We start from the raw sequence: 22,369 nt of genomic DNA, 5'->3' as shown, positions 1-22,369 counted from the left end.
ATTCAGCCTGCTTCTAAAGCCTTCCACTGAGTTGAAATAGCAATCATCCATTGGCTTCTATCCACTGGCTCAGAGGGAGACAGAGCTACCATTATCTAAGCTGCTCTGGAGAGTCCCAACAGGAAATACACTAATGGAGAATTAGCCCCCAGTGGTGGGCAGCCCACCCACCATATTTACAAAGATCTTCCTGCAATCAATGGTCCACATTTGATTCCCACAGAGAATTTTACTGACATCTACTTTTCACTTCTTACTAAACACTTCAAGAAACACAACATGTACTTTCCATTAAGATGTATATGGAAGACTCCCCTGTTGGCACAGTGGGTTAGGAATCTGCCTGCCAATGCAGGGGACACAGGTTTGATCCCTGGTCCGGGAAGATTCCACGTGCCTTGGAGCAACTAAGCCCACGTGCCACAACTACTGAGCCCGTGAGGTGAAACTACTGAAGCTGGGCACCTCGAGCCAGTGCCCAACAGGCAAGGCCACTGCAACGAGAAAGCTGTGCACCGCAGGGAAGAGCAGTCCATGCTAGCCGCAACCAGAGAAAGTCCACCCAGAGCAGAGTTTCCTTCTATGAAGTCTTTAACAAGATTTTAACAAGTCTAAAAGGTCTTGAAGGAGTCTGAATTTTTTAAATAATATTTAAATTTATGATTTCCCATTCAGAGTCATGAAACACAAGCTGAGACTGCTTAGTACCACTGTTTTTTAGACAGAAACATCCCTTTACTTTACGATTACAGGCTGAGGGCTTCGTTAACCCAGTCCTTGACTTGCGGCTGAAAAAAGCACAGGTCTGTGTGAAGGGTGTGAAAGGACAGGAAAGCACGTGCTCCTCATGTCAGGAACCAGTAACCACAGTGGAAGGCCAGTCCGAGTCTCGACATCAGCACTCTGTCAATGTCCCACAGCAGCAACGCTCGAACACTCGGAAGGGGCCCGGCACTGTAGGAGCCGGGCCGTCTGGACGCAACGCTGACAGACTGGCCTGAGGAAGAGGTCCCGTTCTCTCCAATCCTCTCCACAGAGCAGAAGGCAGAAACCAAGTCTTTACAAAAGAGATTAATGGCCTTTCCGTTTCTTCATTTTTCCTCCAGCCACCTTGTTCCTGACACCGATCGCGCCCTCCGTGTCATCATTGTCCCCAGCATCCTCCCGCGAGCGCTTCTTCTTCTCTCCGTGCTCCCTTAACTCCTGCAACAAACAGAAAGGATGGGGTTGATCGTGAACTACTGTCACTGAGGGTAACACATCCTGGTCTCCACTCCATCAAATCAAACCCTCTGCTTCCCTGGCGGTCCAGTGGCTAAGAGCCCCTGCTTCCAGTGCAGGGGGCTCGGTTGGATCCCTGGTCGGGGAACTATTAACAGACCTCACACGCTGCAACTAAGAAACCTGGTGTAGCTGGCAAGCTAGATAAATAAAATCTTGATAAATTAGAGAATTCATTTATTTAAAAAAAAACAAACAAACCCTAAGTAATTCCCTAACATCTCACATTAGCAAATAAATAAAACCAAAATCCAAATATACAAAACTGTTAATCTAACTAGTCATCAAAGATAAAAAAATAAAAACAAGAAGCTACCATTTTCATATGGCAGACTAGCAAAGATTTAAGAGAATGGTAATACCTAGAACTGGTCAGGGCAGGGGGGAGGCACAGACACTGTCCCATATACAATGTCACATACATTGTGTAAGCTGCTATAGCTTTCCTGGAGAGCAACTGGGCATTCTGTATGAATTTGAACTGTGTATTCTCCACTCAACAATTGATTCTACTTCTAGGAATTTATTCTAAGGAAACAAGTGTGCAAAGCTGTACATAGTAGGATACTCAACACAAGTTATTAACTAAAAGTCATAAAACTGGGAAAAGCATGAACACGTATCAATGGAAAGCATGTTACATATTCATAACAGAATCATTAAGAAAGGATGGCATGAGAATTTTAAGATGCTAGCATCTAAGGTAACAGTCTCTAAAACCTACAAGTGGTACTGTTTTTAAAAAACTGAATTCATCCTCCTCGGCTACTAATTGTCTAGAATACATAATCTGACTTCCCTTGCCAATTCAGAAGGTAGTGAAGGAACTTTCAGTGACTCTAAGAAATTAGTCCTGCCGCTATGTTTAGGCAAGTTTGGTAACTGAATCAAATGAGTGCTAACATGCAGCCTAGATGAAGATTTTTGAATAGAGTTTAAAATGTGAAAGAAAAAGAAAAAAATGTGATCACATGAATCTCAATTAGTTGAAACAGGAAAAACAATACACATTTAGATAAAGTCATATACAAATTGGATAAAGTCTCATTATGGCTAAAGAAACACAGCCAAATGTAATCGATGGTTTTCTGTAGGGGGTGGCTTATGTGTTTCACTATTCTAATCCTTTCTGTATTTTCTAAAAAATGTTTTCCAACACACATCAAATTTTTTATAAACAAAAACACCAAGACTTCCATGTGGGCAAAAACAAGCCCATACCTCAGCTACTCAGAAAGCGCCCCATGTACTAAGTCTCCTCACCCCTCAGAGCAGCACTCCTGGGCTAATGGGGCACTGGCAAGCGTTCTCCTCTAGACCCTTCTGTCTCCACTGCTACCCCTACAGGTGCCCTCAGGAACTACACTGTCCACCCCGGCTTATCTGATGCTCATAAACCCTGTCTCCAAGGTAACTTACTCTTCCTCATCTACAGGTGAGGGACTGACTCTGAGAGGTCAGACACCTTGTCCATACTCACAGCTCACAGCTGCGTCTTCTCATCTCAAGTTCAAAGGTTCTCCTGCCTCACTGTTCCTGCCACTACGAACGGTGGCTGGGAATGAATGTAGTCACTGTGATCAGACTGAGTCCAAACCCTGATGTGACCATTTAGTTACAGGGTCAAAAGCAAACTGCCTGCACCTCTATGTTTTAGTATACTCATCTTACACTTGGAATAAAATAATACCGTTTATTGAGGATTAACACGATAAAGTGTCTTGCATGCAGTTAAGTTGTATAGAAGCTGGTGAGAAAAGGCGTTGTAGGGGTTTCCCTGGTGGCTCCACGGTGAAGAATCTGCCTGCCAATGCAGGAGACATGGTTTCGATCCTGGTCTGGGAAGATCCCACAAGTCTCAGAGCAACTAACTAACCCCCTGAGCCACAACTACTGAACCTGTGCTTTAGAGTCCATGTATCACAACTACTGAGGCTCGTGCACCATAGAGCCGATGCTCAGCAGCAAGAGAAGCCGCCACAATGAGAAGCCCTCGCATAGCAACTAGAGAGTAGCCTCGGCTCGCTGCAACTAGAGAAAGCCTGTGCAACGACGAAAACCCAGCACAGGCAAAAATAAACAAATGAACGAGTTGCATACCATTCGGGCAAATCTCTGGGCCTCAGCGACACGTTCTGTCAGCATCATGACTTCGTCGTCCTGGGTTGGAAAGACAGGCAGTTTCTTCCCTATCAAGTGCTCTATGCGCTGGAAGAGCTCCACGTCGTACCTGAGGAAGAAAGTTGACACGGCTCTGGCTGGCTGACAACATACACGTCCGTCTGTCCATCCGAAAACGATGACACAACAGAAGCCGCGGTTTTCAGTAATGTCAAACCTATTATTCCTTTTCAGAACATTGATTAAATGCAATCTGCTGTGCAGAGCCCAGCAGAAAACCACCCCCCACATCCCTGACTCCCGAAAAGCCTAGGACACATGGCAGTTTGCTCCTTTAAAAACAAAATCAGAAGAACGGTTATTGTAATATGGTGAGCTGAGGGAACGGTCACTGTTCTCTGGCTCCCAATGTTAAAAGAAAGAACAGGGTTTTGGTGTATGTGCTTTTATACACCAAGTACTCTGCTACACACATGCAGTATATGCTCTTTACATATATGTCTTCAGTCTTCATTAAAACCCTGCTAGGTTGGTATTACTATTTCCATTTTACAAATGATGGAGGTGGGATGAGGAAGGCTTAGTGCCTATTACAGTAAAAGGTGAAGTCAGGTTCCAAGTGAGTTGGCCCCAGGGTTCTGCTTCTTTCTCTACATTGCTCTGCCCTGAAGTCGGGTCACTTACTGCGTGACAAAGGTAATAGCCTTTCCAGAGCGCCCAGCTCGAGCCGTCCGACCTACTCGATGGATGTAATCCTGAAACACAATGGGCAAGTAACTCTGAGTCAGCTGGAATATGAATTAAAAACTGTGTATGTAAAGTGTTCCTGCCAACCTTTGAAAAAAAAACAGATCTGTCCTGGAACGTGGAGAAACAGACTGGCAATCCATTGAAATTTATCTGCCTCACTTTTTAAATTCTCCTCACAGGACAAAACCGAACCTCCCTTTTCCTTTCTTTTATAGAAAGATGAATCCACGAAGCACATCTCCACGGATACAGTCACAGATAAAGGAAAACAGCCTGGGTCTACAGGTAGACCTGGGTCACAGCTCTCCTTCCCCCCATCCCAACCAATGACACTACTGTCTGCAAGTCCCAGAACCTCTCTGAACCATGGTTTCTGTCTATAAGACAGGGGCACAAACACACTGTCAAACTCAGGGTTACTGTGAAAATCCTATGAGAGAGCACCTTGCCTACAGCAGTTTAATACAAAGTCGAGACACACTGGTTGTTCTCTACTGGGGGCAGTTTTGTCCTCCCCAGGGAGCATCTATGAGCTGTCTGGAAATATACCTGGTGGCCACAGTCACCTGTGGGTAGGGGCCAGGAATGCTAAGCATCCTACAATGCAGAGGACAGCCATACAACAGAGAACTCCTGGCCTGAGGTGTTAATGGTGCCCAGGCTGCAAAACCCTGGGATGGCTGAGGACCACAAGCTGCCATTCTCATCAGTTAGACCAACAGAGGTCAGCATGCGGTACATCTGCTCCTCTGATGGTGAGCACCTTGCCCCTCTCCTGGGTTCCTTCCTTCACGTTCATTGGCAACACGTCCACAGGCATGTGCAAGATGAGGAGAATGAACAGATCAAGAGTTGCCTAATTTCTGATACTTAACTAACCAAGGACACACATACACACACAAACACACACACATCCCAATACTGTAACTAAAGGAAGACAAATAACATTAAGAAATACACTTTGGGGGCTGCCCTGATGGCTTGGATGATAAAAGAAATACACTTTGGATACAATGGACTATTTTTCAGCCATATAAATGAATGACACCTTCCTGTTTGTGACAACACTGGCTAGACCTTGAAGGTATTCGACTCAGTAAAATAAGTTAGAGACAAATACAGAGATCTCACTTATACGTGAAATCTAACAACAACAAAAAACTGAGCTCACAGATACGGAAAACAGGTTTGATGGTTGCCAGAGGCAGGATGGGTGTTTGTAAAATAGGTGAAAGAGGTCAAAAGGTACAAATTTCAGTTATAAAATAAGTAAGTCATGGGGATGTAATGTACAACTTGCGGACAAGAGTTAAAAACACGGTACTGCACATTTGAAAATTGCTAAGGAAAAATATCTTAGAAGTTCTCAGCAAAAGAAAAAAAAAGTGCAACTATGAATGGTGACAGATGCTACCTAGACCTACTGTGACCATTTTGCAATATATACAAATACTGAATCAACACATTTTATACCTAAACTAATATAATGTTACATGTCAATTATAACTCAATTCAAAAAAAAAAGAAAAGAAAGGGGGGAGAGAGAATTAGAGAGGAAGAAAGGAAACAAGATGGAAAGGAGAAAGGAAAAGAAAGAAAAAGAAAACAAAAATATTTTGGGGGAGAAAGTCAGGTCAGCAACAAGACTTACCTTGGAATGGGTAGGAATGTCAAAGTTAACCACTACATCCACATGGGGTATGTCTAAACCACGGCTTGCAACATCAGTTGCTAGAAGAATGGAACGAGCCTTCGCCTTAAATTTATTAAGGGATCCCAGGCGCTTGCTCTGAAACAATGAAAAGAAATGGAAAGAATTTTCATCTTGAAAATCTAAGGAATCTTGGAAATCCAAGACACACAAACTAGACACATTAAATAGATACAAGAACCAAGAAAGAAATTTTTTAAATGATGTTTCCCCTTCAGTCTAACTGGGCTTCACAAGTCAAAAGGAAACACGAAAGCAAAAAAAAAAAAGGTCTAAGACTAAAACTAGAAAATACTAACATAAAACATTGTCAAACATGACAGAAAGGTAAATGGGAAATGATTTACCACAAGGGCTGAACAAATCGGGCTTCCCAGGTGGTGCTGGTGGTAAGGAACCTGTCTGCCAATGCAGGAAATGAAAGAGACCTCCTCCAGGATCCCTGGCATGGCAACCCATTCCAGTACTCTTGCCTGGAGAACCCCACGAACAGAGGAGCCTGGCAGGCTACAGTCCACGGGGTAACATAGAGTCTGACACAGCTGAAGAGACTCAGCATGCACACATGCTGAATAAATCCACTCTGCAGCTTCCATACCGGACAACCACCTGTGGCATGTTCTAACTGGAGCCTCCTGCTATCCTGAAAGGAGGAGGCAGCACTGACAGCAACACTTTAAAGCCCGTAACACCAGGACAACTCCGGAAGGACGCATTAGTGTCCCATGCTGCTACTGCAGAAACCTCCTGCTGTGAGGCTTATCTTTCTCACTAATGATGCTGAAAAACAGTTACCTGACTCATCTGTCCGTGGAGGGGAATGGCGGTGAATCCAAGATTTCGGAGTAGCAGAGCTGTCCTCTGAGTGTTGTTACAGGTGCTGCAGAATATCATAAAGGAGTTCCCAGCCAACTCGTTCAGAATATAAACCAGGTAGGTATCCTAAGTCACAAAGCCAAAACAATATATGTAACTGAACCTGGAAGAAAATCAGAGTCCTGGGCATACAAACTACATAAAAGACTAAGCCTCTAGCTGCTTCTCAATTACCCAGACCCTCAGCTGGCAGCCCTGCACCCCTTAATCAGCTTTATTATTATCATATCTGAGAACCATGAGTAACACACACAGCCTGACACCAAGCACAAGGCGATCTGGGCTCAGCAAGCACGCAAAGCCCTTACATCCGAGGACAAGACTAGGTTCCACTGCCCACAAAAAAGCCACATAATAAGCAAACCAAAGAAAAACTACCTCAAGGATGGGGTTAGGAAGGGATTATATCACGACTTCATTACTCTGGTTTAATACATGGCAAATTCCCGGAATGCTCCGCGTTATCAGTGATAAATGTAAACACGGCATGAGCTCTAAAACAAACAGCACTTAGCTAATCAAGAGCTGACACTTTCAGACACTGTGGTGAAGGAGGAGAGGGAGAGGCAGGAATGATCAGAGTAAACACTCTACCTTGAACTTGGAAGGAATAAAAAGATAATACTGCTGCAACTTCTCAACCGTCTGGTACTTGGAGGAGACGGCACATTTCACAGGGTTCTTCAGCGCCGCTCGCTGAAGTTTTTGCACCTGGAGAAAGGACGCCTAGATTAGTACGTGGATTCCTAAGTCCTCTGTTTTCATTCTTGTTACCGGGACTGTTTCTACTTATCAATTCTTATAAAGAAGAAAAGCGAAGTCCTAGAAAAGTTCACCTTCTTGGTCATCGTAGCAGAGAAGAGAAACGTTTTCCGATCTCGGGGAATCACTTTGAGGATCTTGTCAACCTAAGGCAGAAAGAGCAAAGGATACCAACATGACATTTACGCTGGAAACGTGCAAATGTATTTTGTGAAGGAGATAAGGGATCACAAACTAAATACATCACAGTGGGGAATTGGGAACTCAAACCTTTGATTTAATTCAGCTAAAACTTACTGAACATATACTATCAGGTAGCACACCTGATGCGATCAAAAAATAATGCTAATCAGAGAAAAGAACGTTTTAAATCAGTACAGTATAGCTAATCTAAGAGAAAAGGAAAGAATAAGCATTAATCAACTAAGTAAGTTATAAAGAACTTCTTGTCAAAGAAAAGATAGAAGAGGTTGAAGTCAAATGAAACGGAAAAGAAAATCTGGTTTTGATATTTCTTATCTCTAAAATCAAAGTCAGACTACATATAATATATAGGCTTTTTGCCCAACTATTTGTTTTTTAATTGAAGTACAGTTGATTTACACCATTTCAAGTGTACAGCAAAGTGATTCACATATATATATATATATATACACTCTTTTTCAGATTTTTTTCCACTATGTGTATGTGTTCGTGTGTGTTATTCATGTGTCTGACTCTTTGTGACCCCACAGACTGTAGCCTGCCAGGCTCCTCTGTCCATGGCATTCTCCAGGCAAAAATACTGGAGTAGGTTGCCATTCCCCTCTGCAGGGGATCTTCCCAACACAGGGATCAAACTTACGTTTCCTGCATTGCAGGCAGATTCTTTATCGTCTGAACCACCAGGGAAGCCCCCCCAGCACAGGTTATTACAAAATACTGAATACCATTCCGTATGCTATACAGTAGGTCCTATTGTTTATTTTATATATAATAGTCTCTATATGTTAATCCTAAATTCCTAATCTATCTCCCCCTCAAAAGTCAGACTATATTCTAAAGAGGATGCTGAGACTAATTTACAATAGCCTGAGGGATAAAGTGGTGGTACATTATACAATATAATAGTACTCAGCCATTAAAAATGAAACGATGTCATCTGCAACAACACGGATAGACCTAGAGATTATTATCCTAAGTGAAGTCAGACCAAGACAAATATCCTATGATATCACTTACATGTGGAATCTAAAAAACAGTAAAAATTAACTTATTTGTGAAACAGATTCACAGACATAGAAAACAAACTTAAGGTTACCAAGAGGAAGTGGGGGAAATAAATTAATAGTTTGGGATTGGCAGATGCAAAATACTGTGTATAAAGTAAATAAACAACAAGGTCCTATTATATAGGACAGGGAACTATTTTCAATATCTTGTAAGAAACTATAATGGAACAGAATGGGGAAAAGAACATACACACACATATATACCCACATAGAAATCTGTGTAACTGAATTACTTTGCTATATACCAGAAACGCTATAAATCAATAATGCTTCAATTTCAAAATTAATTAAATTTAAAAGCAACAAAGATATCTTGTACCAGCACAGGGACACAGAGTCATTATTCTGTAATAATCTTAAATGGAGTATATGGAGCATAATCTACAAATATACTGAAGCACTATGTTGCACTCCTAAAAGCAATATAATATTGTAAATCAACCATCTTTCAATAAAAAAGAAAAGCAGCAGATATGTTAAATTAACTGACAATGCTAAATGCTCCAAAAAGCAAGTGAGCTATGAATCAGACTTTGAAACGGGGCACCTGAGAAGTTCTAAGAGGACGAAAGATGCTAAGAGCTCACCTCTGTCTCAAAATCCATATTCAAGATTCGGTCTGCTTCATCCATGACCAAGTACTTGAGGGCTCTTAAGTTGAAACCTTTCGTATTTTCCAAGTGGTCAATCAGTCGGCCAGGAGTTGCTAACAAGAAAGATTGAGGACATGTTTAAGAAAAAGGACAGAAAGGGAGTGACCTCCCCCTCCTAATCAGAATTCCAGAAATTAAAAAACAAACAAACAAACATTAAACAGGGTTACAGACAGTCACTCTTCAAACACTTTCCGTACAAATAAATTACGCATTGCATCAGTAGACTTTTCTGAAATTCATCCTCACCAGCACCTTTTACTGGTGTCAGTTACTCACCTATCACTACATGTGGTTTTTTGGCCAGGGCCAGAGATTGGGACATTGAATCAATTCCACCTACAATGACAGCTACAGAAATAAAAAGAATATTAAAAAGAGATCCTTAATTTTGTTTCCATAATGCAGTGGACATCTTTTAAAGCCAATGCCAGATTTCTACTTTCATTTATCTTCCCTTACAACAACAACTTTCCCCAAAGCTAAAATACCCAATCAGCTCTTTAGGTCGGTGAACTTATATTAACAACACTTCCTTTCATTCCCTTTCACATTCATGCTCAACCTGTGAAGAAACTGTGAAGAGTCCTTTCCTCCCAACACTTACCACACTGCACCCCAATAGAAGACCCCAGGGCTTCAAACTGCTCTGAGATCTGAAAAGCCAGCTCCCGAGTAGGGGTGAGAACTAAGGCAAACAGACGCTGAGGTGTCTCCAGCAATGCGTTGAGAATGGGCAGAGCAAAGGCACCGGTTTTCCCAGAGCCGGTCTCTGCTAGCCCGATGATATCACGACCTAGAAGACAAAGAATATACATAATATCAGATAAATGCTCTCTGCACCATTCCCATATTGGTGGAAATATGACTAAATGCTGGGTACAACACAGACCATGAATAAACATTTGATGAATTGAGGGGAGGAGGAGGTTGATCAGACAGAAGACATGGTCTCTGTGCTGAATAAGCTCAAAATCCAGAGGTAAAATACACAATACATAATAATATGGTAGGTCCCTGTAGGACAGGGTGAAAAAGGAAGGAGTCCCTTACTGCTTGGAGGAGTCAGGAAAGGCTAACAGAGGTGACAAGCAAATTAAATCTGGAGATCAGCAAAGAAAGGAGTCTCGTGTGAGGAAAGAGGCTTTAAAGAACATAGAATGAGTAAGGAAAGGGAAAAATACAACATAGCCAGAACACAGAAGTCAAGGGGGGAAAAGGAGAAGAATGAGGAAACCCACAGCCATGCTAAGGAGTTTGGATGTCTTCCTTTAAGACTGAGGATCTGAAGGATTTTAGGCAGGGAGTATCATGACCTTTAAGTATCAACACTCTTTAAGACATCCCTGGGTTCTATCCCTGGGTTGGGAAGATCCCCTGGAGAAGGAAATGGCAACCCACTCCAGTACTCCTGCCTGGAAAAGTCCCATGGACAGAGGAGCCTGGCGGGCTACAGTCCAGGAGTCACAAAGAGTCGAACACGACTGAGCGACTAACACATGACGTGACATGACTCTTTGAGAAGATAAACCCCAGGCCTGATGGCATAAGGAGAAGCCAAGGAGCTTAACAGTAATCGCTGTTTATACTGCTCCTCCTGAGGTAAGAATGCCAGAAGTAATTCCTTAAGAATGTTCTGAGAGACACAGACGTATAGAATGGACTTTGGGACTCTGAGGGAGAGGGAGAGGGTAGGATGATTTGGGAGAATGGCGTTGAAACATGTATACTATCATGTAAGAAACGAATCGCCAGTCTATGTTCGATACATGATACAGGATGCTTGGGGCTGGTGCACGGGGATGATCCAGAGAGATGATATGGGGTAGGAGGTGGGAGGGGGGTTCAGGATTGGGAACTCATGTACACCCATGGCTGATTCATGTTAATGTATGGCAAAACCAATACAGTATTATAAAGCAAAATAAAGTAAAAATAAAAAAAAATTTTTTTTAAATAGTCTGTTATTGCCAATCAAGCCATAACTAAGAAGATTTGGCAATTAATTCCCAAGCCAAAACCACTGTCTCTAGGTTCGCTGTAGCCCCCAAGGCAGCAGTCTTTGGCCAGGGCCAGAGACTGGGACACTGAATCAATGTCCCAGCACCCAGGGGAAAGGTTTCCTTCAAGTAATGACCGCCACACTTGATTGCTAAGGATTCCTCACAACTTGAACCTGACTCTCTTCGTTACACTCTGAAGTGACCTCAAGGGCCAAAACGGGGAAAGCACAGGAAAATGAGACCTCAGCGAGGATTCAAGGGGAGTTATGATGGTAGCCTGAACAGAGGCCAGGTGAAGTGAGAGACAGAGAGTAACAAAACAAAAATGAACAGTCACTGTAAATCAACTACATTTCAATAAAATAAAAATAAAAGACAGAAAGTAATGAAAGAAAATCCGACTGGCACAGAGGTTTCTACCTTGGGAAACTCAAAGGTCATAAACTGAGATACAGGTGACATACAAATTAGTTCTGGTGAGAAAAATAAAGACTCTGGTTTGGATACAGGGAACTTGAGATTCCTGCAGGAAGCCTGGAAAGAAGTATCCAAAAACCAGTTGGACAAACTCGTTTGGAGTTCATCCAACAAAATATGGGCTAGAAATACAGATGTAGGAGGCAAGAGCATCGGACCAGTGGTGCTCCCCCAGGGGCCGACACATCAGAGTAAACCATGAAGTTTTATATCTATATATGCCTAGGTCCCACATCTGGAAATTCCAATTCAGAAGGTCTAGGCTGAGCTCAGAAATCACTAGAGTTTTAAAAGATCCACAGGTGATTCTAATGAGCACTGGCTGAAACTCACTGATGCAGACAGCATTAAAGCTTCAGGACTGGATGAGAGTAGAGTTTTACAGTGAGGGTAAAAAAGGATGAAAATAGAATTAACACTGCAAGGCAAAGGAAAAGAACCAGAAGAAACTGAGAAAGAAATGCTAGAAAGACAAAAGACAACAAACCACCCTGCAGAAAGTAAGCTCATTAACACCGCAGAATTACTTTTTAAAAAGGCAAAAAGCCACAAACTTTTTATCTTTACTGACCATACTTTATTTCACTTGAAATAGGCAAAGCAATAGCTCTCAAACGTGGTTAAGTATTTCACTGAGTATGTGAAACTTTACACTGAACCTGAAACAGACCACATACTCAATTTCAACCTACCTTGTAAGGCCAAAGGAATAGCTTCAATCTGGATCTTTGTGGGCTTTGTCCACCCCAATTGGTCACAAGCTTCACACAACACATCTGTCACACCCTTAGAATTCAGAAAAACACAGTTTAGCAAAGAACAACACACTCGCCTCCCACACAACTAAAGGACTGTCGGGCCAGCCTTGCTGGTGACACGTGCATCTTTGCATCATTTTGATTCAAAAGGTATTTACTGCAGATGGTGACTGCAGCCATGAAATTAAAAGACGCTTACTCCTTGGAAGAAAAGTTATGACTAACCTAGACAGCATATTAAGAAGCAGAGACATTACTTTGCCAACAAAGGTACATCTAGTCAAAGCTATGGTTTTTCCAGGGATCATGTATGGATGTGAGAGTTGGACTATAAAGAAAACTGAAAGCCAAAGAATCGATGCTCTTGAACTGTGGTGTTGGAGAAGAGTCTTCAGAGTCCCTTGGACTGCAAGGAGATCCAACCAGTCCATCCTAAAGGAAATCAGTCCTGAATACTCACTGGAAGAACTGATACTGAAGCTGAAACTCCAATACTTTGGCCACCTGATGCAAAGAACTGATCATTGGGAAAGACCCTGATGCTGGGAAAGATTGAAGGCGGGAGGAGAAGCGGACGACAGAGGATGAGATGGTTGGATGGCATCACTGACTCAATGGACATGAGTCTGAGTAGACACCGGGAGTTGGTGATGGACAGGGAAGCCTGGCATGCTGCAGTCCACGGGGTCGCAATGAGTCGGACACCACGGAGCGACTGAACTGAACTGAACTCTCAGTCTCCTCCTTAACTTTGAGTACTGGGACAGTAACTCAAGGCTGTCATCACTCTCCACTCACCAGGGACCAAGCCAAGTTCTTTACGTGGGTTAATTCATTTAATCTGCACAGTTCTATGAGATACTTAGCATAATCCTCAATTTACAGAGGTGGAAAGTCAGGCACCGAGGTAACTTGCAACTAGTTATGGGTCAGAATTCAAACCGGACTCATCGGAATCCTAAACCCAAATCGGACAGGTCGCACTGGACAATATCCTGCACAAACACAGCGTTGCCACCCCAAGTGGGCAAATGAGGCTCCAGGGCCCGGCCTCCCTCCCACCACCCAAACTCAGAGTGGAGGGTAGGCCCTCGTCCTGAACCTGAGCCTCGGGTACCCCGGGGGAAACCTGAGCTAGGCCCCGGCTGCTTCCGCACACCACAGGCCTGATGGAAGGCAACCGGACTCTGCCCGCGCCTGGCGCCGGAAGAATAAAGGGCAGCTGGCATCATCCACTCTTACCAGGTCTTTAAATGTTTTCGTTTCTTCCACCTCCACCGCCGTCTGGGGCGCATCCATGCTTTCCCGGGAATCGTGCTCCACGGACGCCTCCATGCCGTCCGCGAACTCCGGAAGTGGGCCGGCGGACGCAGGATTCTGGGAAATGTAGTTTTAGCTCTCTCCGGCTGCGGCGCGGGTTGTGGGCGCCCTGCTGAGGGTTTGTCCAGGATTTGCACCCCCCGGCCTGGCAGGCGGAGCTTCGCGAACAAGTACATATTTAAAAAAAAAAAAAAAAAAGGATGGATATAAACGTTAGGACTTGTGGGACTGAGCCAAAAGCAGAAGGACTTGATGACCAGGGTCTGCCCTCCTTTTGTTTTTCAGTCGCTAGGTCATGTCTGACTCTCCGCGACCCCATGGACGGCAGCCTGCCAGGTTACTCTGTCCATGGGATTTTCCAGGCAAGAATACTGGAGTGGGTTGCGATTCCCTTCTCCAGGGGCTCTTCTGGACCCAGGGATTGAACTCAGGTCTCCCGTGTTGCAGGCAGATGGACTTCCCTGATAACTCAATTGGTAAAGAATCCGCCTGCAATCCAGGAGACCCCGGTTGGATTCCTGGGTGGGGAAGGTCTGCTGGAGAAGGGATAGGCTACCCACTCGATTATTCTTGGGCTTCCCTTGTGGCTCAGCTGATAAAGAATCCGCTGGCAACGCGGGAGACTTGGGTTCGATCCTTGGGTTGGGAAGATCCCCTGGAGAAGCAAATGGCAATCCACTCCAGTTCTCTTGCCTGGAAAACCCCATGGACGGAGGAGCCTAGTAGGCTACAGCCCATGGGGTCACAAAGAGTCGGACACGTCTGAGCAACTTCACTTTCATTTTCACTCACTCCAGTATTCTGGCCTGGAGAATTCCATGGACTGTATAGTCCATGGGATCACAAAGAGTCAGACAGGCTTTCATTTGACTCTGTGCTAAATAAATCCTGTATCTGGTGTTTACCCTTACAACACTCTTCCCCTTATAGTTCTTCTTTTTACATATCAGTAGGAAGGCAGCAGAGACACCGAAATGCCAGATTCAATTACTGGGTTACTGATGCCAGCCTATGACTGTCACTGAAACAATGCAAGAGGAAGAAGTCAAGATCCTAATACCCTTGTTCCCCATCGCCAAGTCCTGACCGGGAGCCCTCCTCTTATAGAAGCCTTAGACTCCTCATGGAGGGGGGCACAGTTTTTAAGACAAGAACCTACTGTGTTCCCCTCTCCGCTGGCTGAGAATTAAAGCCACCTTTCTATTTCTTCCAAATTCTGTCTTTGTATTTCTTATTCAGCTTCGGTGGGCAGAGAAGGCCTAGATTTTGGCCATTAACACTCCTCCTGTTATGAAAAAACAAAATCCACCTGAGTATGAGACAGGCTAGGACCTGGGACCCGGGACCCTTTGCTGCAGTGCTGACACCTTCCTTTGTTGAAGAAGAGACTTTCAGAAACATCATTTTCCATGATCACAAGCCGCTTTTCCCAGCACAGAATTCCTCTGCCATACAGATTTTTCTGTAAAAGCAAAGAGAGAAGGATTTACTTTGCTTCCCTGAGGCTCATGCTCTGATTTCACTAGGAGAATGGAATGGAATTAAAAGTTCTGGGAGAAGGTGGAAGACTGGATTGGAAAGTTCAAGACAGCAGAGCAAAGAGGCCTGGAAAGGGGACTCAGATGGAAATGATTGAGAGGACTGTATATAATACAGGGTCTAAAGTTATCCAAGTTTTATTAAAATCTGTTACAGGAACAACAACGACAAAAATCACACAAGATTTCTGGGGCTCTTGTTCAGTTGCTAAGTTGACTCAGACTCTTTTCGACCTCATCAACTGCAACACACTAGGCTTCCCTGTCCTTCAATATCTTCCAGAGTTTGCTCAAGCTCATGTTCATTGAGTCAGTGATGCTGTCTAACCATCTCATCGTCTTCCACCTCGTTCTACTCTTGCTTTCAATCCTTCCCAGCATCAGGGTCTTCTCTGGGGCTCCTCTAAAGGGAAACGGATTCAAACCAACAAGTTGCTATTATCATAGCAAATTCTGCCCACTTTACCCAAGGGAAAAGCACTTCTATGTGTTCTTGTTTTGTTTTGTTTTTTTAACTTTTTAGTTTGTATTGGAGTATAGCTGATTAACAATGTTGTGATAGTTTCAGGTGGACAGCTAAGGGATTCAGCCATACATATGCGTGTACACTTCTGTGTGTTCTTGGATAATTCAGACATGGGCTCTTTTTCAAACTTCCTCTGGTGCCAACACCCACCTTGATGACAGAGTTCATGTCAGATCAACAGGGTGAGCACAGGCGGGTCCAATCAAGAGGACTGTGGGCTTTTGACTGTTCCTACTACGTCTGGAGTAGTTTGGATATTCACATTCTGGTCATGGAAATAATAGAGGTCCGTTCTAGTAACTGAACCGTGTCATATCCTGTACTTTCAGAACAATGAGAAACGTTAAAGAGGAAATCCAAATAAACACTCAAAATAAGGGGCAAAGCAGCCCTGAAACAATACACTGGCTCCAGGAGGAGAGGTCAAAGTGACTGACCCCCACCTCCCTTCCCGCGGAGAGGTTTTTTCTTTGCTTTCAATTTTTTTTTGTTGAAGTGGCTTACAGTCTTGGGTTAGTTTCAGGTCAAAAAAGTGATTCAGTTTTATATGTATATATATATTCTTTTTTAGATTTTTTTCCATTGTAGGTTATTATAAGATATTGACTCTAGCTCCCCATGCCATACAGTAGATCCTTGTTGTTTATCCTGTTTTATACATAGCAGTGTGTATATGGTTTTTTTTTTAATTGGAGGGAAACAGCTTTACAATGTATGTTGGTTTCTGCTGTACAACAACTTGAATCAGTCATCATTATACACACACACACACACACACACACATATATATATCCCCTCTCTCTTGAACCTCTATTTCCTTCCCACCCACTTCCCACCCCTCTAGGTCATCACAGAGCACCAGGCTGAGTTCCCTGTGTTACACACAGCAGCTTCCCTCTAGCTATCTGTTTTACACATGATAGTATATATACGTCAACGCTACTTACTCAATTCATCCCACCCTCTCCTTCCCCTGTATCTGTTAATCCCACAGTCCTAATTTATCCCTCTCCCTCCAAAAGGTTTTCCAGGCCTTCATGCACCTCTTCCTCTACACATACAAAAATATATATTAAAAACTATAGTTTATGGCTGCATTAACATAAAGATAAACATGTTAATATTATATATTAAAATATTTTCTTTGTCTTAAAAGTTATCTTTTTCATTTGATATTTTAAAAGAAATGAAACCTTTATGTGGGCCTCTAAAAGTATACTGGGCTCCCAGGCACAGTGGCTCCTGCACCTGGTGGATAAGGGAAGGGTGTGAGGACCACAGGGAAGCCTTCAACAGGCCAGTGACATGGGCTGCTGCAGGGTAAGAGCTTGTGAGGGTAGAGGTGGCTCCTGGACCAAAGTAACACAAGCTTTTCATTCAAACAAGAATCTGTTCTTAATCAGTGTCTGCTCAAGTTCTTCCCAGGAGCTACATACCCTGTAGTCTATTTTGGAGAAAGCTCTCTCTAACACAGTGCTCTATACTCATCAGGAAGCTAGCAATCCAAAATTTAATCTTTAAAAAAGTTATCTTTAACTTATGAATTCTTCTTCTTCTTTTTTTTTTTTAAATTTTTTGGCTGTCCCAGGCATCTTGAAGAATCTTAGTTCCCAGGCCGGGGATCAAACCCATGCCTCATGGAGTGGAAGCGTAGAGTTCTAACCACTGGGCAATCAGGGGAGTCCCCATAACTTATGAATTCTATAATTCTGTTATGGATATGTATGTCCAAGGGAAGAAAGGACACTACTGATGTAATAATGAGGACAGAGAGAGATTTCAGTCTCCATGGAATCAATAAAAAGATGACATATAAAATACTTTGTTATCTAAGCAATTTGTGTTTAGAGAAAAAAAAAGATAACTAGTCCTGGTTATTTATTTATTTCCTTCTTCTTTTGCCTATAGTTTGAAAAGTTTTTTAAAATATAGAAAATCTGTATGTTTCTTTCTTTATGTTTAATAAACATTCTCAAACACTATGGCAGACCATGGACCACACACTAGGAACTGGAAGTAAGCATGAAATTTATACTCCAGTGAGGGGGGACATCCTATGTTTTAAATAACAAAAGTAAGTAACTAAATAAATCTTCACAATCAAGCAGGAAGAACAGAAACAAAAGAAGGAATCAAAAGTGAGATGCATGGTTAAAAGGGGAAAAGCAAGATGCTACAGCAATATATGATGGGATGAACTGGCCTTCCTCTTCGAAGCAGGGACATTCTTCCCTTAGAAGGGACTTTTAAACTGGAATTTGGAAGATGAGCATCATTGACTGGCTGTGTAGAGTGCAGAGAGTTGTTTACAGGCAGAAAGAATCTTCCAGGCTAAGCTTTGCAGTGGAGAAAAATCAAATGAAACTTATAGAGATTATAATATGATGATTTATGATGATGAGGGAGGTATACGTGGGGACCTGAATATTTAGGGCCTTATTTCCCTGGTGCCTCAGACAGTAAAGAATCTGCCTGCAGTGCAGGAGACCTGGGTTCGATCCCTGGGTTGGGAGGATCCCCTGGAGAAGAGCATGGCTGCCCACTCCAGTATTCTTGTTACTGAGTCCAAACTATCTGCTCACCACACGGTGGGCCAATGACTCCTAGAGACCAGAGTTTGAGGCAAGGAAGAGACTTTAATCAGGGAACCAGCTGACTGAGAAGATGGCAGGCTACTGCTTCAAAATTTCCATCTTGTTGGGATCTGGATGCCAGGTTCTTTTATAGATCAGAGATGGGGCGAGATGAGGAAGCAAAGTAAAAAGGCCATTAATCTTGCAAACATCTTCTAGAATGACAAGCCTCAGGCAAGGGATGTGCTAATTTCTTCCTTGCCATCTACTGGTGGATAGTGTTCTGAACAAAGCCACTTTAGTTTACTACAGGGGCAGGATTCTCTGAGACAGTCTGTTCTGTATGATTATAATAACAAAAGCAATGAAAAGCAAGTCGAAGAACCAGTTCTAATATGCAGTCTTTTCTTGGCTTCTTTTCTGCAACATTCTTGCCTAGAGAATCCCATGGACAGAGGAGACTGGTGGGCTTATAAAGACTCAGGCACAACTGAGCGACTGACACTTTCACTTTCATATTCCAATGAACATTAAGACATGAGCATCTGGCTTTCTCCTCCACACTTGTTTCTCTCTGCATCTCTCAGCCTCCGCATCCGCAAGTGCTGTAGACTCAGCTGCCTAAATTTATCCTGAGTCCCTCTACTTCTCCTGCCTTTCCATCACTACCACCACTGTCGAAAATGAACGTTATCACTGTCTGATTTCTTAGTAGATTTAAACATTAGGCGAGCAGTGACTACATTGGTGGTCACTGCCATTCCCAGCGCCTTGCACAGAACAGGCATTCAGTAAACTGTTGTTCAATGAATAAATGTGAATGGTTTGTAGATTAGTCTCCTGTGAGCATGCTTGGCATGAGTATCCCCCGAGTTATTTATTTGCTAATTAGATGAATCACAGGGAATTTCTGAATCACGAAAAAAAAAACAAAAACAGAAACTGACCTTGGAGTGTGGTCATTTAACAAGGCAGGCTGCAGCCACACCTATGGTAGTAGGCACCACCCCATCCTCCATGGCCAGGAGCAGCTCAACATGGCAGTAAAGCCAGCTTCTCTACCTGTCATTTGGCCCCTGGAACATTAGTCAGAAACCCTTGGTCCACTACCATCCTTAAGTCTTTAGGATAAAAGGTTTTCACGTCCAGCACCTGAGAAAACCTGATGTCTGAGGTTTCTGGGAGTTACAATGACGATGTCATAGATATACGGAGATGTAAATAAAATCTGGGGAAAAGAGGGTTTAACCTGAAGTAAACAACAAGCAGGAAATTCAAATGTTATAATTCTTACAAACCACAAAGGCTAGAGTTTCAAGGTCACTTCTTCCTAAGGAGTGGATGATAAAGGAAAGGCAACTTTAACTCATTTCCTGATTTCCTGGTTGTTTGGTATTCCTTTCACACAAGTGTTCTTTTAAATGCATACACAACTTTTTAGAAAACAAATTGCTAGAAATGGAGGTGTTTAAGAGATTCATGGGAAATAGATGGGGAAACAGTGGAAACAGTATCAGACTTTATTTTTGGGCGGGGGCTCTAAAATCACTGCAGATGGTGACTGCAGCCATGAAATTAAAAGACGCTTACTCCTTGGAAGAAAAGTTATGACCAACCTAGATAGCATATTCAAAAGCAGAGACATTACTTTGCCGACTAAGGTCCGTCTAGTCAAAGCTATAGTTTTTTCCTGTGGTCATGTATGGATGTGAGAGTTGGACTGTGAAGAAGGCTGAGCGCCGAAGAATTGATGCTTTTGAACTGTGGTGTTGGAGAAGACTCTTGAGAGTCCCTTGGACTGCAAGGAGATCCAACAAGTCCATTCTGAAGGAGATCATCCCTGAGATTTCTTTGGAAGGAATGATGCTAAAGCTGAAACTCCAGTACTTTGGCCACCTCATGCGAAGAGTTGTCTCATTGGAAAAGACTCTGATGCTGGGAGGGATTGGGGGCAGGAGGAGAAGGGGACGACCAAGGATGAGATGGCTGGATGGCATCACGGACTCAATGGGCGTGAGTCTGAGTGAACTCCATCAGATGGTGATGGACAGGGAGGCCTGGCGTGCTGCGATTCATGGGGTCGCAAAGAGTCGGACATGACTGAGCGACTGAACTGAACTGAAGAGATTCCTTTGGAAAAGGAAATGGCAACCCACTCCAGTATTCTTGCCTGGAGAATCCCTGGTGGGTTGCCGTCTAGGGAGTTGCACAGAGTCAGACACAACTGAAGCGACTTCACAGCAGCAGCAGCGGCAAGAGATTCCTTGGGACACCTCTGGTGGTGGTCCAGTGGTTAAGAATCACCTGCCAACGCAGGAGACATGGGTTCAATCCTTGGGGAAGATCCCACATGCTGCAGGGCAACTAACCGCATAGCCTGCAACTACTGAACCTGTGCTCTAGCACCCTCAAGTCGCAACTACAGAGCCCAGTGCGGCAAGGCAGAGCCCATGAACTGCAACGAAGCCCCAGTACAGCCTAAAGTAAATAAGGAAAAAGTCAATCCAAATATCATTGCCACAATGAAATAGTAAGTATAGTACATGGCAGCTTCCAGCCACACTTTCCAATGGAAGCCTTTGAATTTAAGTAAAACGGTTTGATGTCTAAATGTTCAAAATAAATAGATAAAATAAAACATTAACTGCTATCCTGGACAATTTCTCATGCATGGTGATAGCCTGATATCTTTTGAACAGTTTTCCTGCGATGAGCAAAATTCACCCAGTTCAAGCCCTTCTCCCTAAGTAGAAACCAGAAATTCACTCTCCCACTCACCCTTGCACCCAAGTGTCTCTTCCAAGCAGACACACCTCTCCAGAGCAATACAAAGAAGTGGATCCTGGCATTGGTATAAGTGTCCAGCTTGAGGGGGCAGACGTGGCAAAGGGTCTGGTGTCCAGAGTGTGTGAGGGACATGCACTCCAAGGCATCCTCGCTTAGTGACAGCAGCAGTGGAGTTTTTGCTGGCGTGCTGATCTCCAGGTTTGGGCTTTGTTCTTGGCTGCAAGGCCCCCAAACTTGATCTTCACTTTCCTGGAGATTCTTCCTCATTATGCTTTAATAAATTAACAAACAATCAGTTCAGTTCAGTTCAGTCACTCAGTCATGTCCAACTCTTTGCAACCCCATGAACCGCAGCACGCCAGGCCTCCCTGTCCATCACCAACTGCTGGAGTCCACCCAAACCCATGTCCATTGAGTTGGTGATGCCATCCAACCATCTCATCCTCTGTCGTCCCCTTCTCCTCCTGCCCTCCGTCTTTCCCAACATCAGGGTTTTTTCAAATGAGTCAGCTCTTCTCATGAGTTGGCCAAAGTATTGGAGTTTCAGCTTCAACATCAGTCCTTCCAATGAACACCCAGGACTGATCTCCTTTAGAATGGACTAGTTGGATCTCCTTGCAGTCCAAGGGACTCTCAAGAGTCTTCTCCAACACCACAGTTCAAAAGCATCAATTCTTCAGTGCTCAGCTTTCTTTATAGTCCAATTCTCAGATCCATACATAACCACTGGAAAAACCATAGCTTTAACTAGACAGACCTTTGTTGGCAAAGTAATGCTTTTTAATATGCTGTCTAGGTTGGTGATAACTTTCCTTCCAAGGAGTAAGTGTCTTTTAATTTCATGACTGCAATCACCATCTGCAGTGATTTTGGAGCCTAGAAAAATAAAGTCAGCCACTGTTTCCACTGGTTCCCCATCTATTTGCCATGAAATGATGGGACCAGATGCCATAAAGGCTAAA

General features: G+C 43.4%; 1 protein-coding gene across 1 annotated transcript; it reads right to left on the bottom strand.

The window, feature by feature from the left end:
* Positions 1–209: 209 nt before the first annotated feature.
* Positions 210–14,077, bottom strand: DDX47 (DEAD-box helicase 47). The gene is made up of 12 exons (XM_040235216.1): positions 13,906–14,077; positions 12,598–12,691; positions 10,033–10,221; positions 9,705–9,776; positions 9,360–9,478; positions 7,576–7,647; positions 7,334–7,450; positions 6,659–6,805; positions 5,804–5,941; positions 4,087–4,157; positions 3,382–3,511; positions 210–1,203 (listed from the first exon to the last, which is right to left on the bottom strand). The coding sequence occupies exons 1-12, from the start codon at positions 13,996–13,998 to the stop codon at positions 1,072–1,074; spliced, it is 1,374 nt and encodes a 457-aa protein (XP_040091150.1). The 5' UTR covers positions 13,999–14,077; the 3' UTR covers positions 210–1,071.
* Between the last annotated feature and the right edge of the window lie 8,292 nt (positions 14,078–22,369).

This window comes from Oryx dammah, unplaced genomic scaffold (assembly GCF_014754425.2).
Source record: "Oryx dammah isolate SB20612 unplaced genomic scaffold, SCBI_Odam_1.1 HiC_scaffold_29, whole genome shotgun sequence".
Lineage (NCBI taxonomy): Eukaryota > Metazoa > Chordata > Mammalia > Artiodactyla > Bovidae > Oryx > Oryx dammah.
This window is presented reverse-complemented; position numbering and strand designations above follow the sequence as displayed.

Excerpts from the sequence above, each read along its gene's own strand:
- DDX47 (XM_040235216.1), bottom strand. The coding sequence starts at position 13,998 with ATGGAGGCGTCCGTGGAGCACGATTCCCGGGAAAGCATGGATGCGCCC. Across the intron at positions 9,479-9,704 it reads AAAACCACATGTAGTGATAG|CAACTCCTGGCCGACTGATT; the intron begins GTGAGTAACTGA and ends CTTTCTTGTTAG. Across the intron at positions 7,648-9,359 it reads ATATGGATTTTGAGACAGAG|GTTGACAAGATCCTCAAAGT; the intron begins GTGAGCTCTTAG and ends TTTCTGCCTTAG.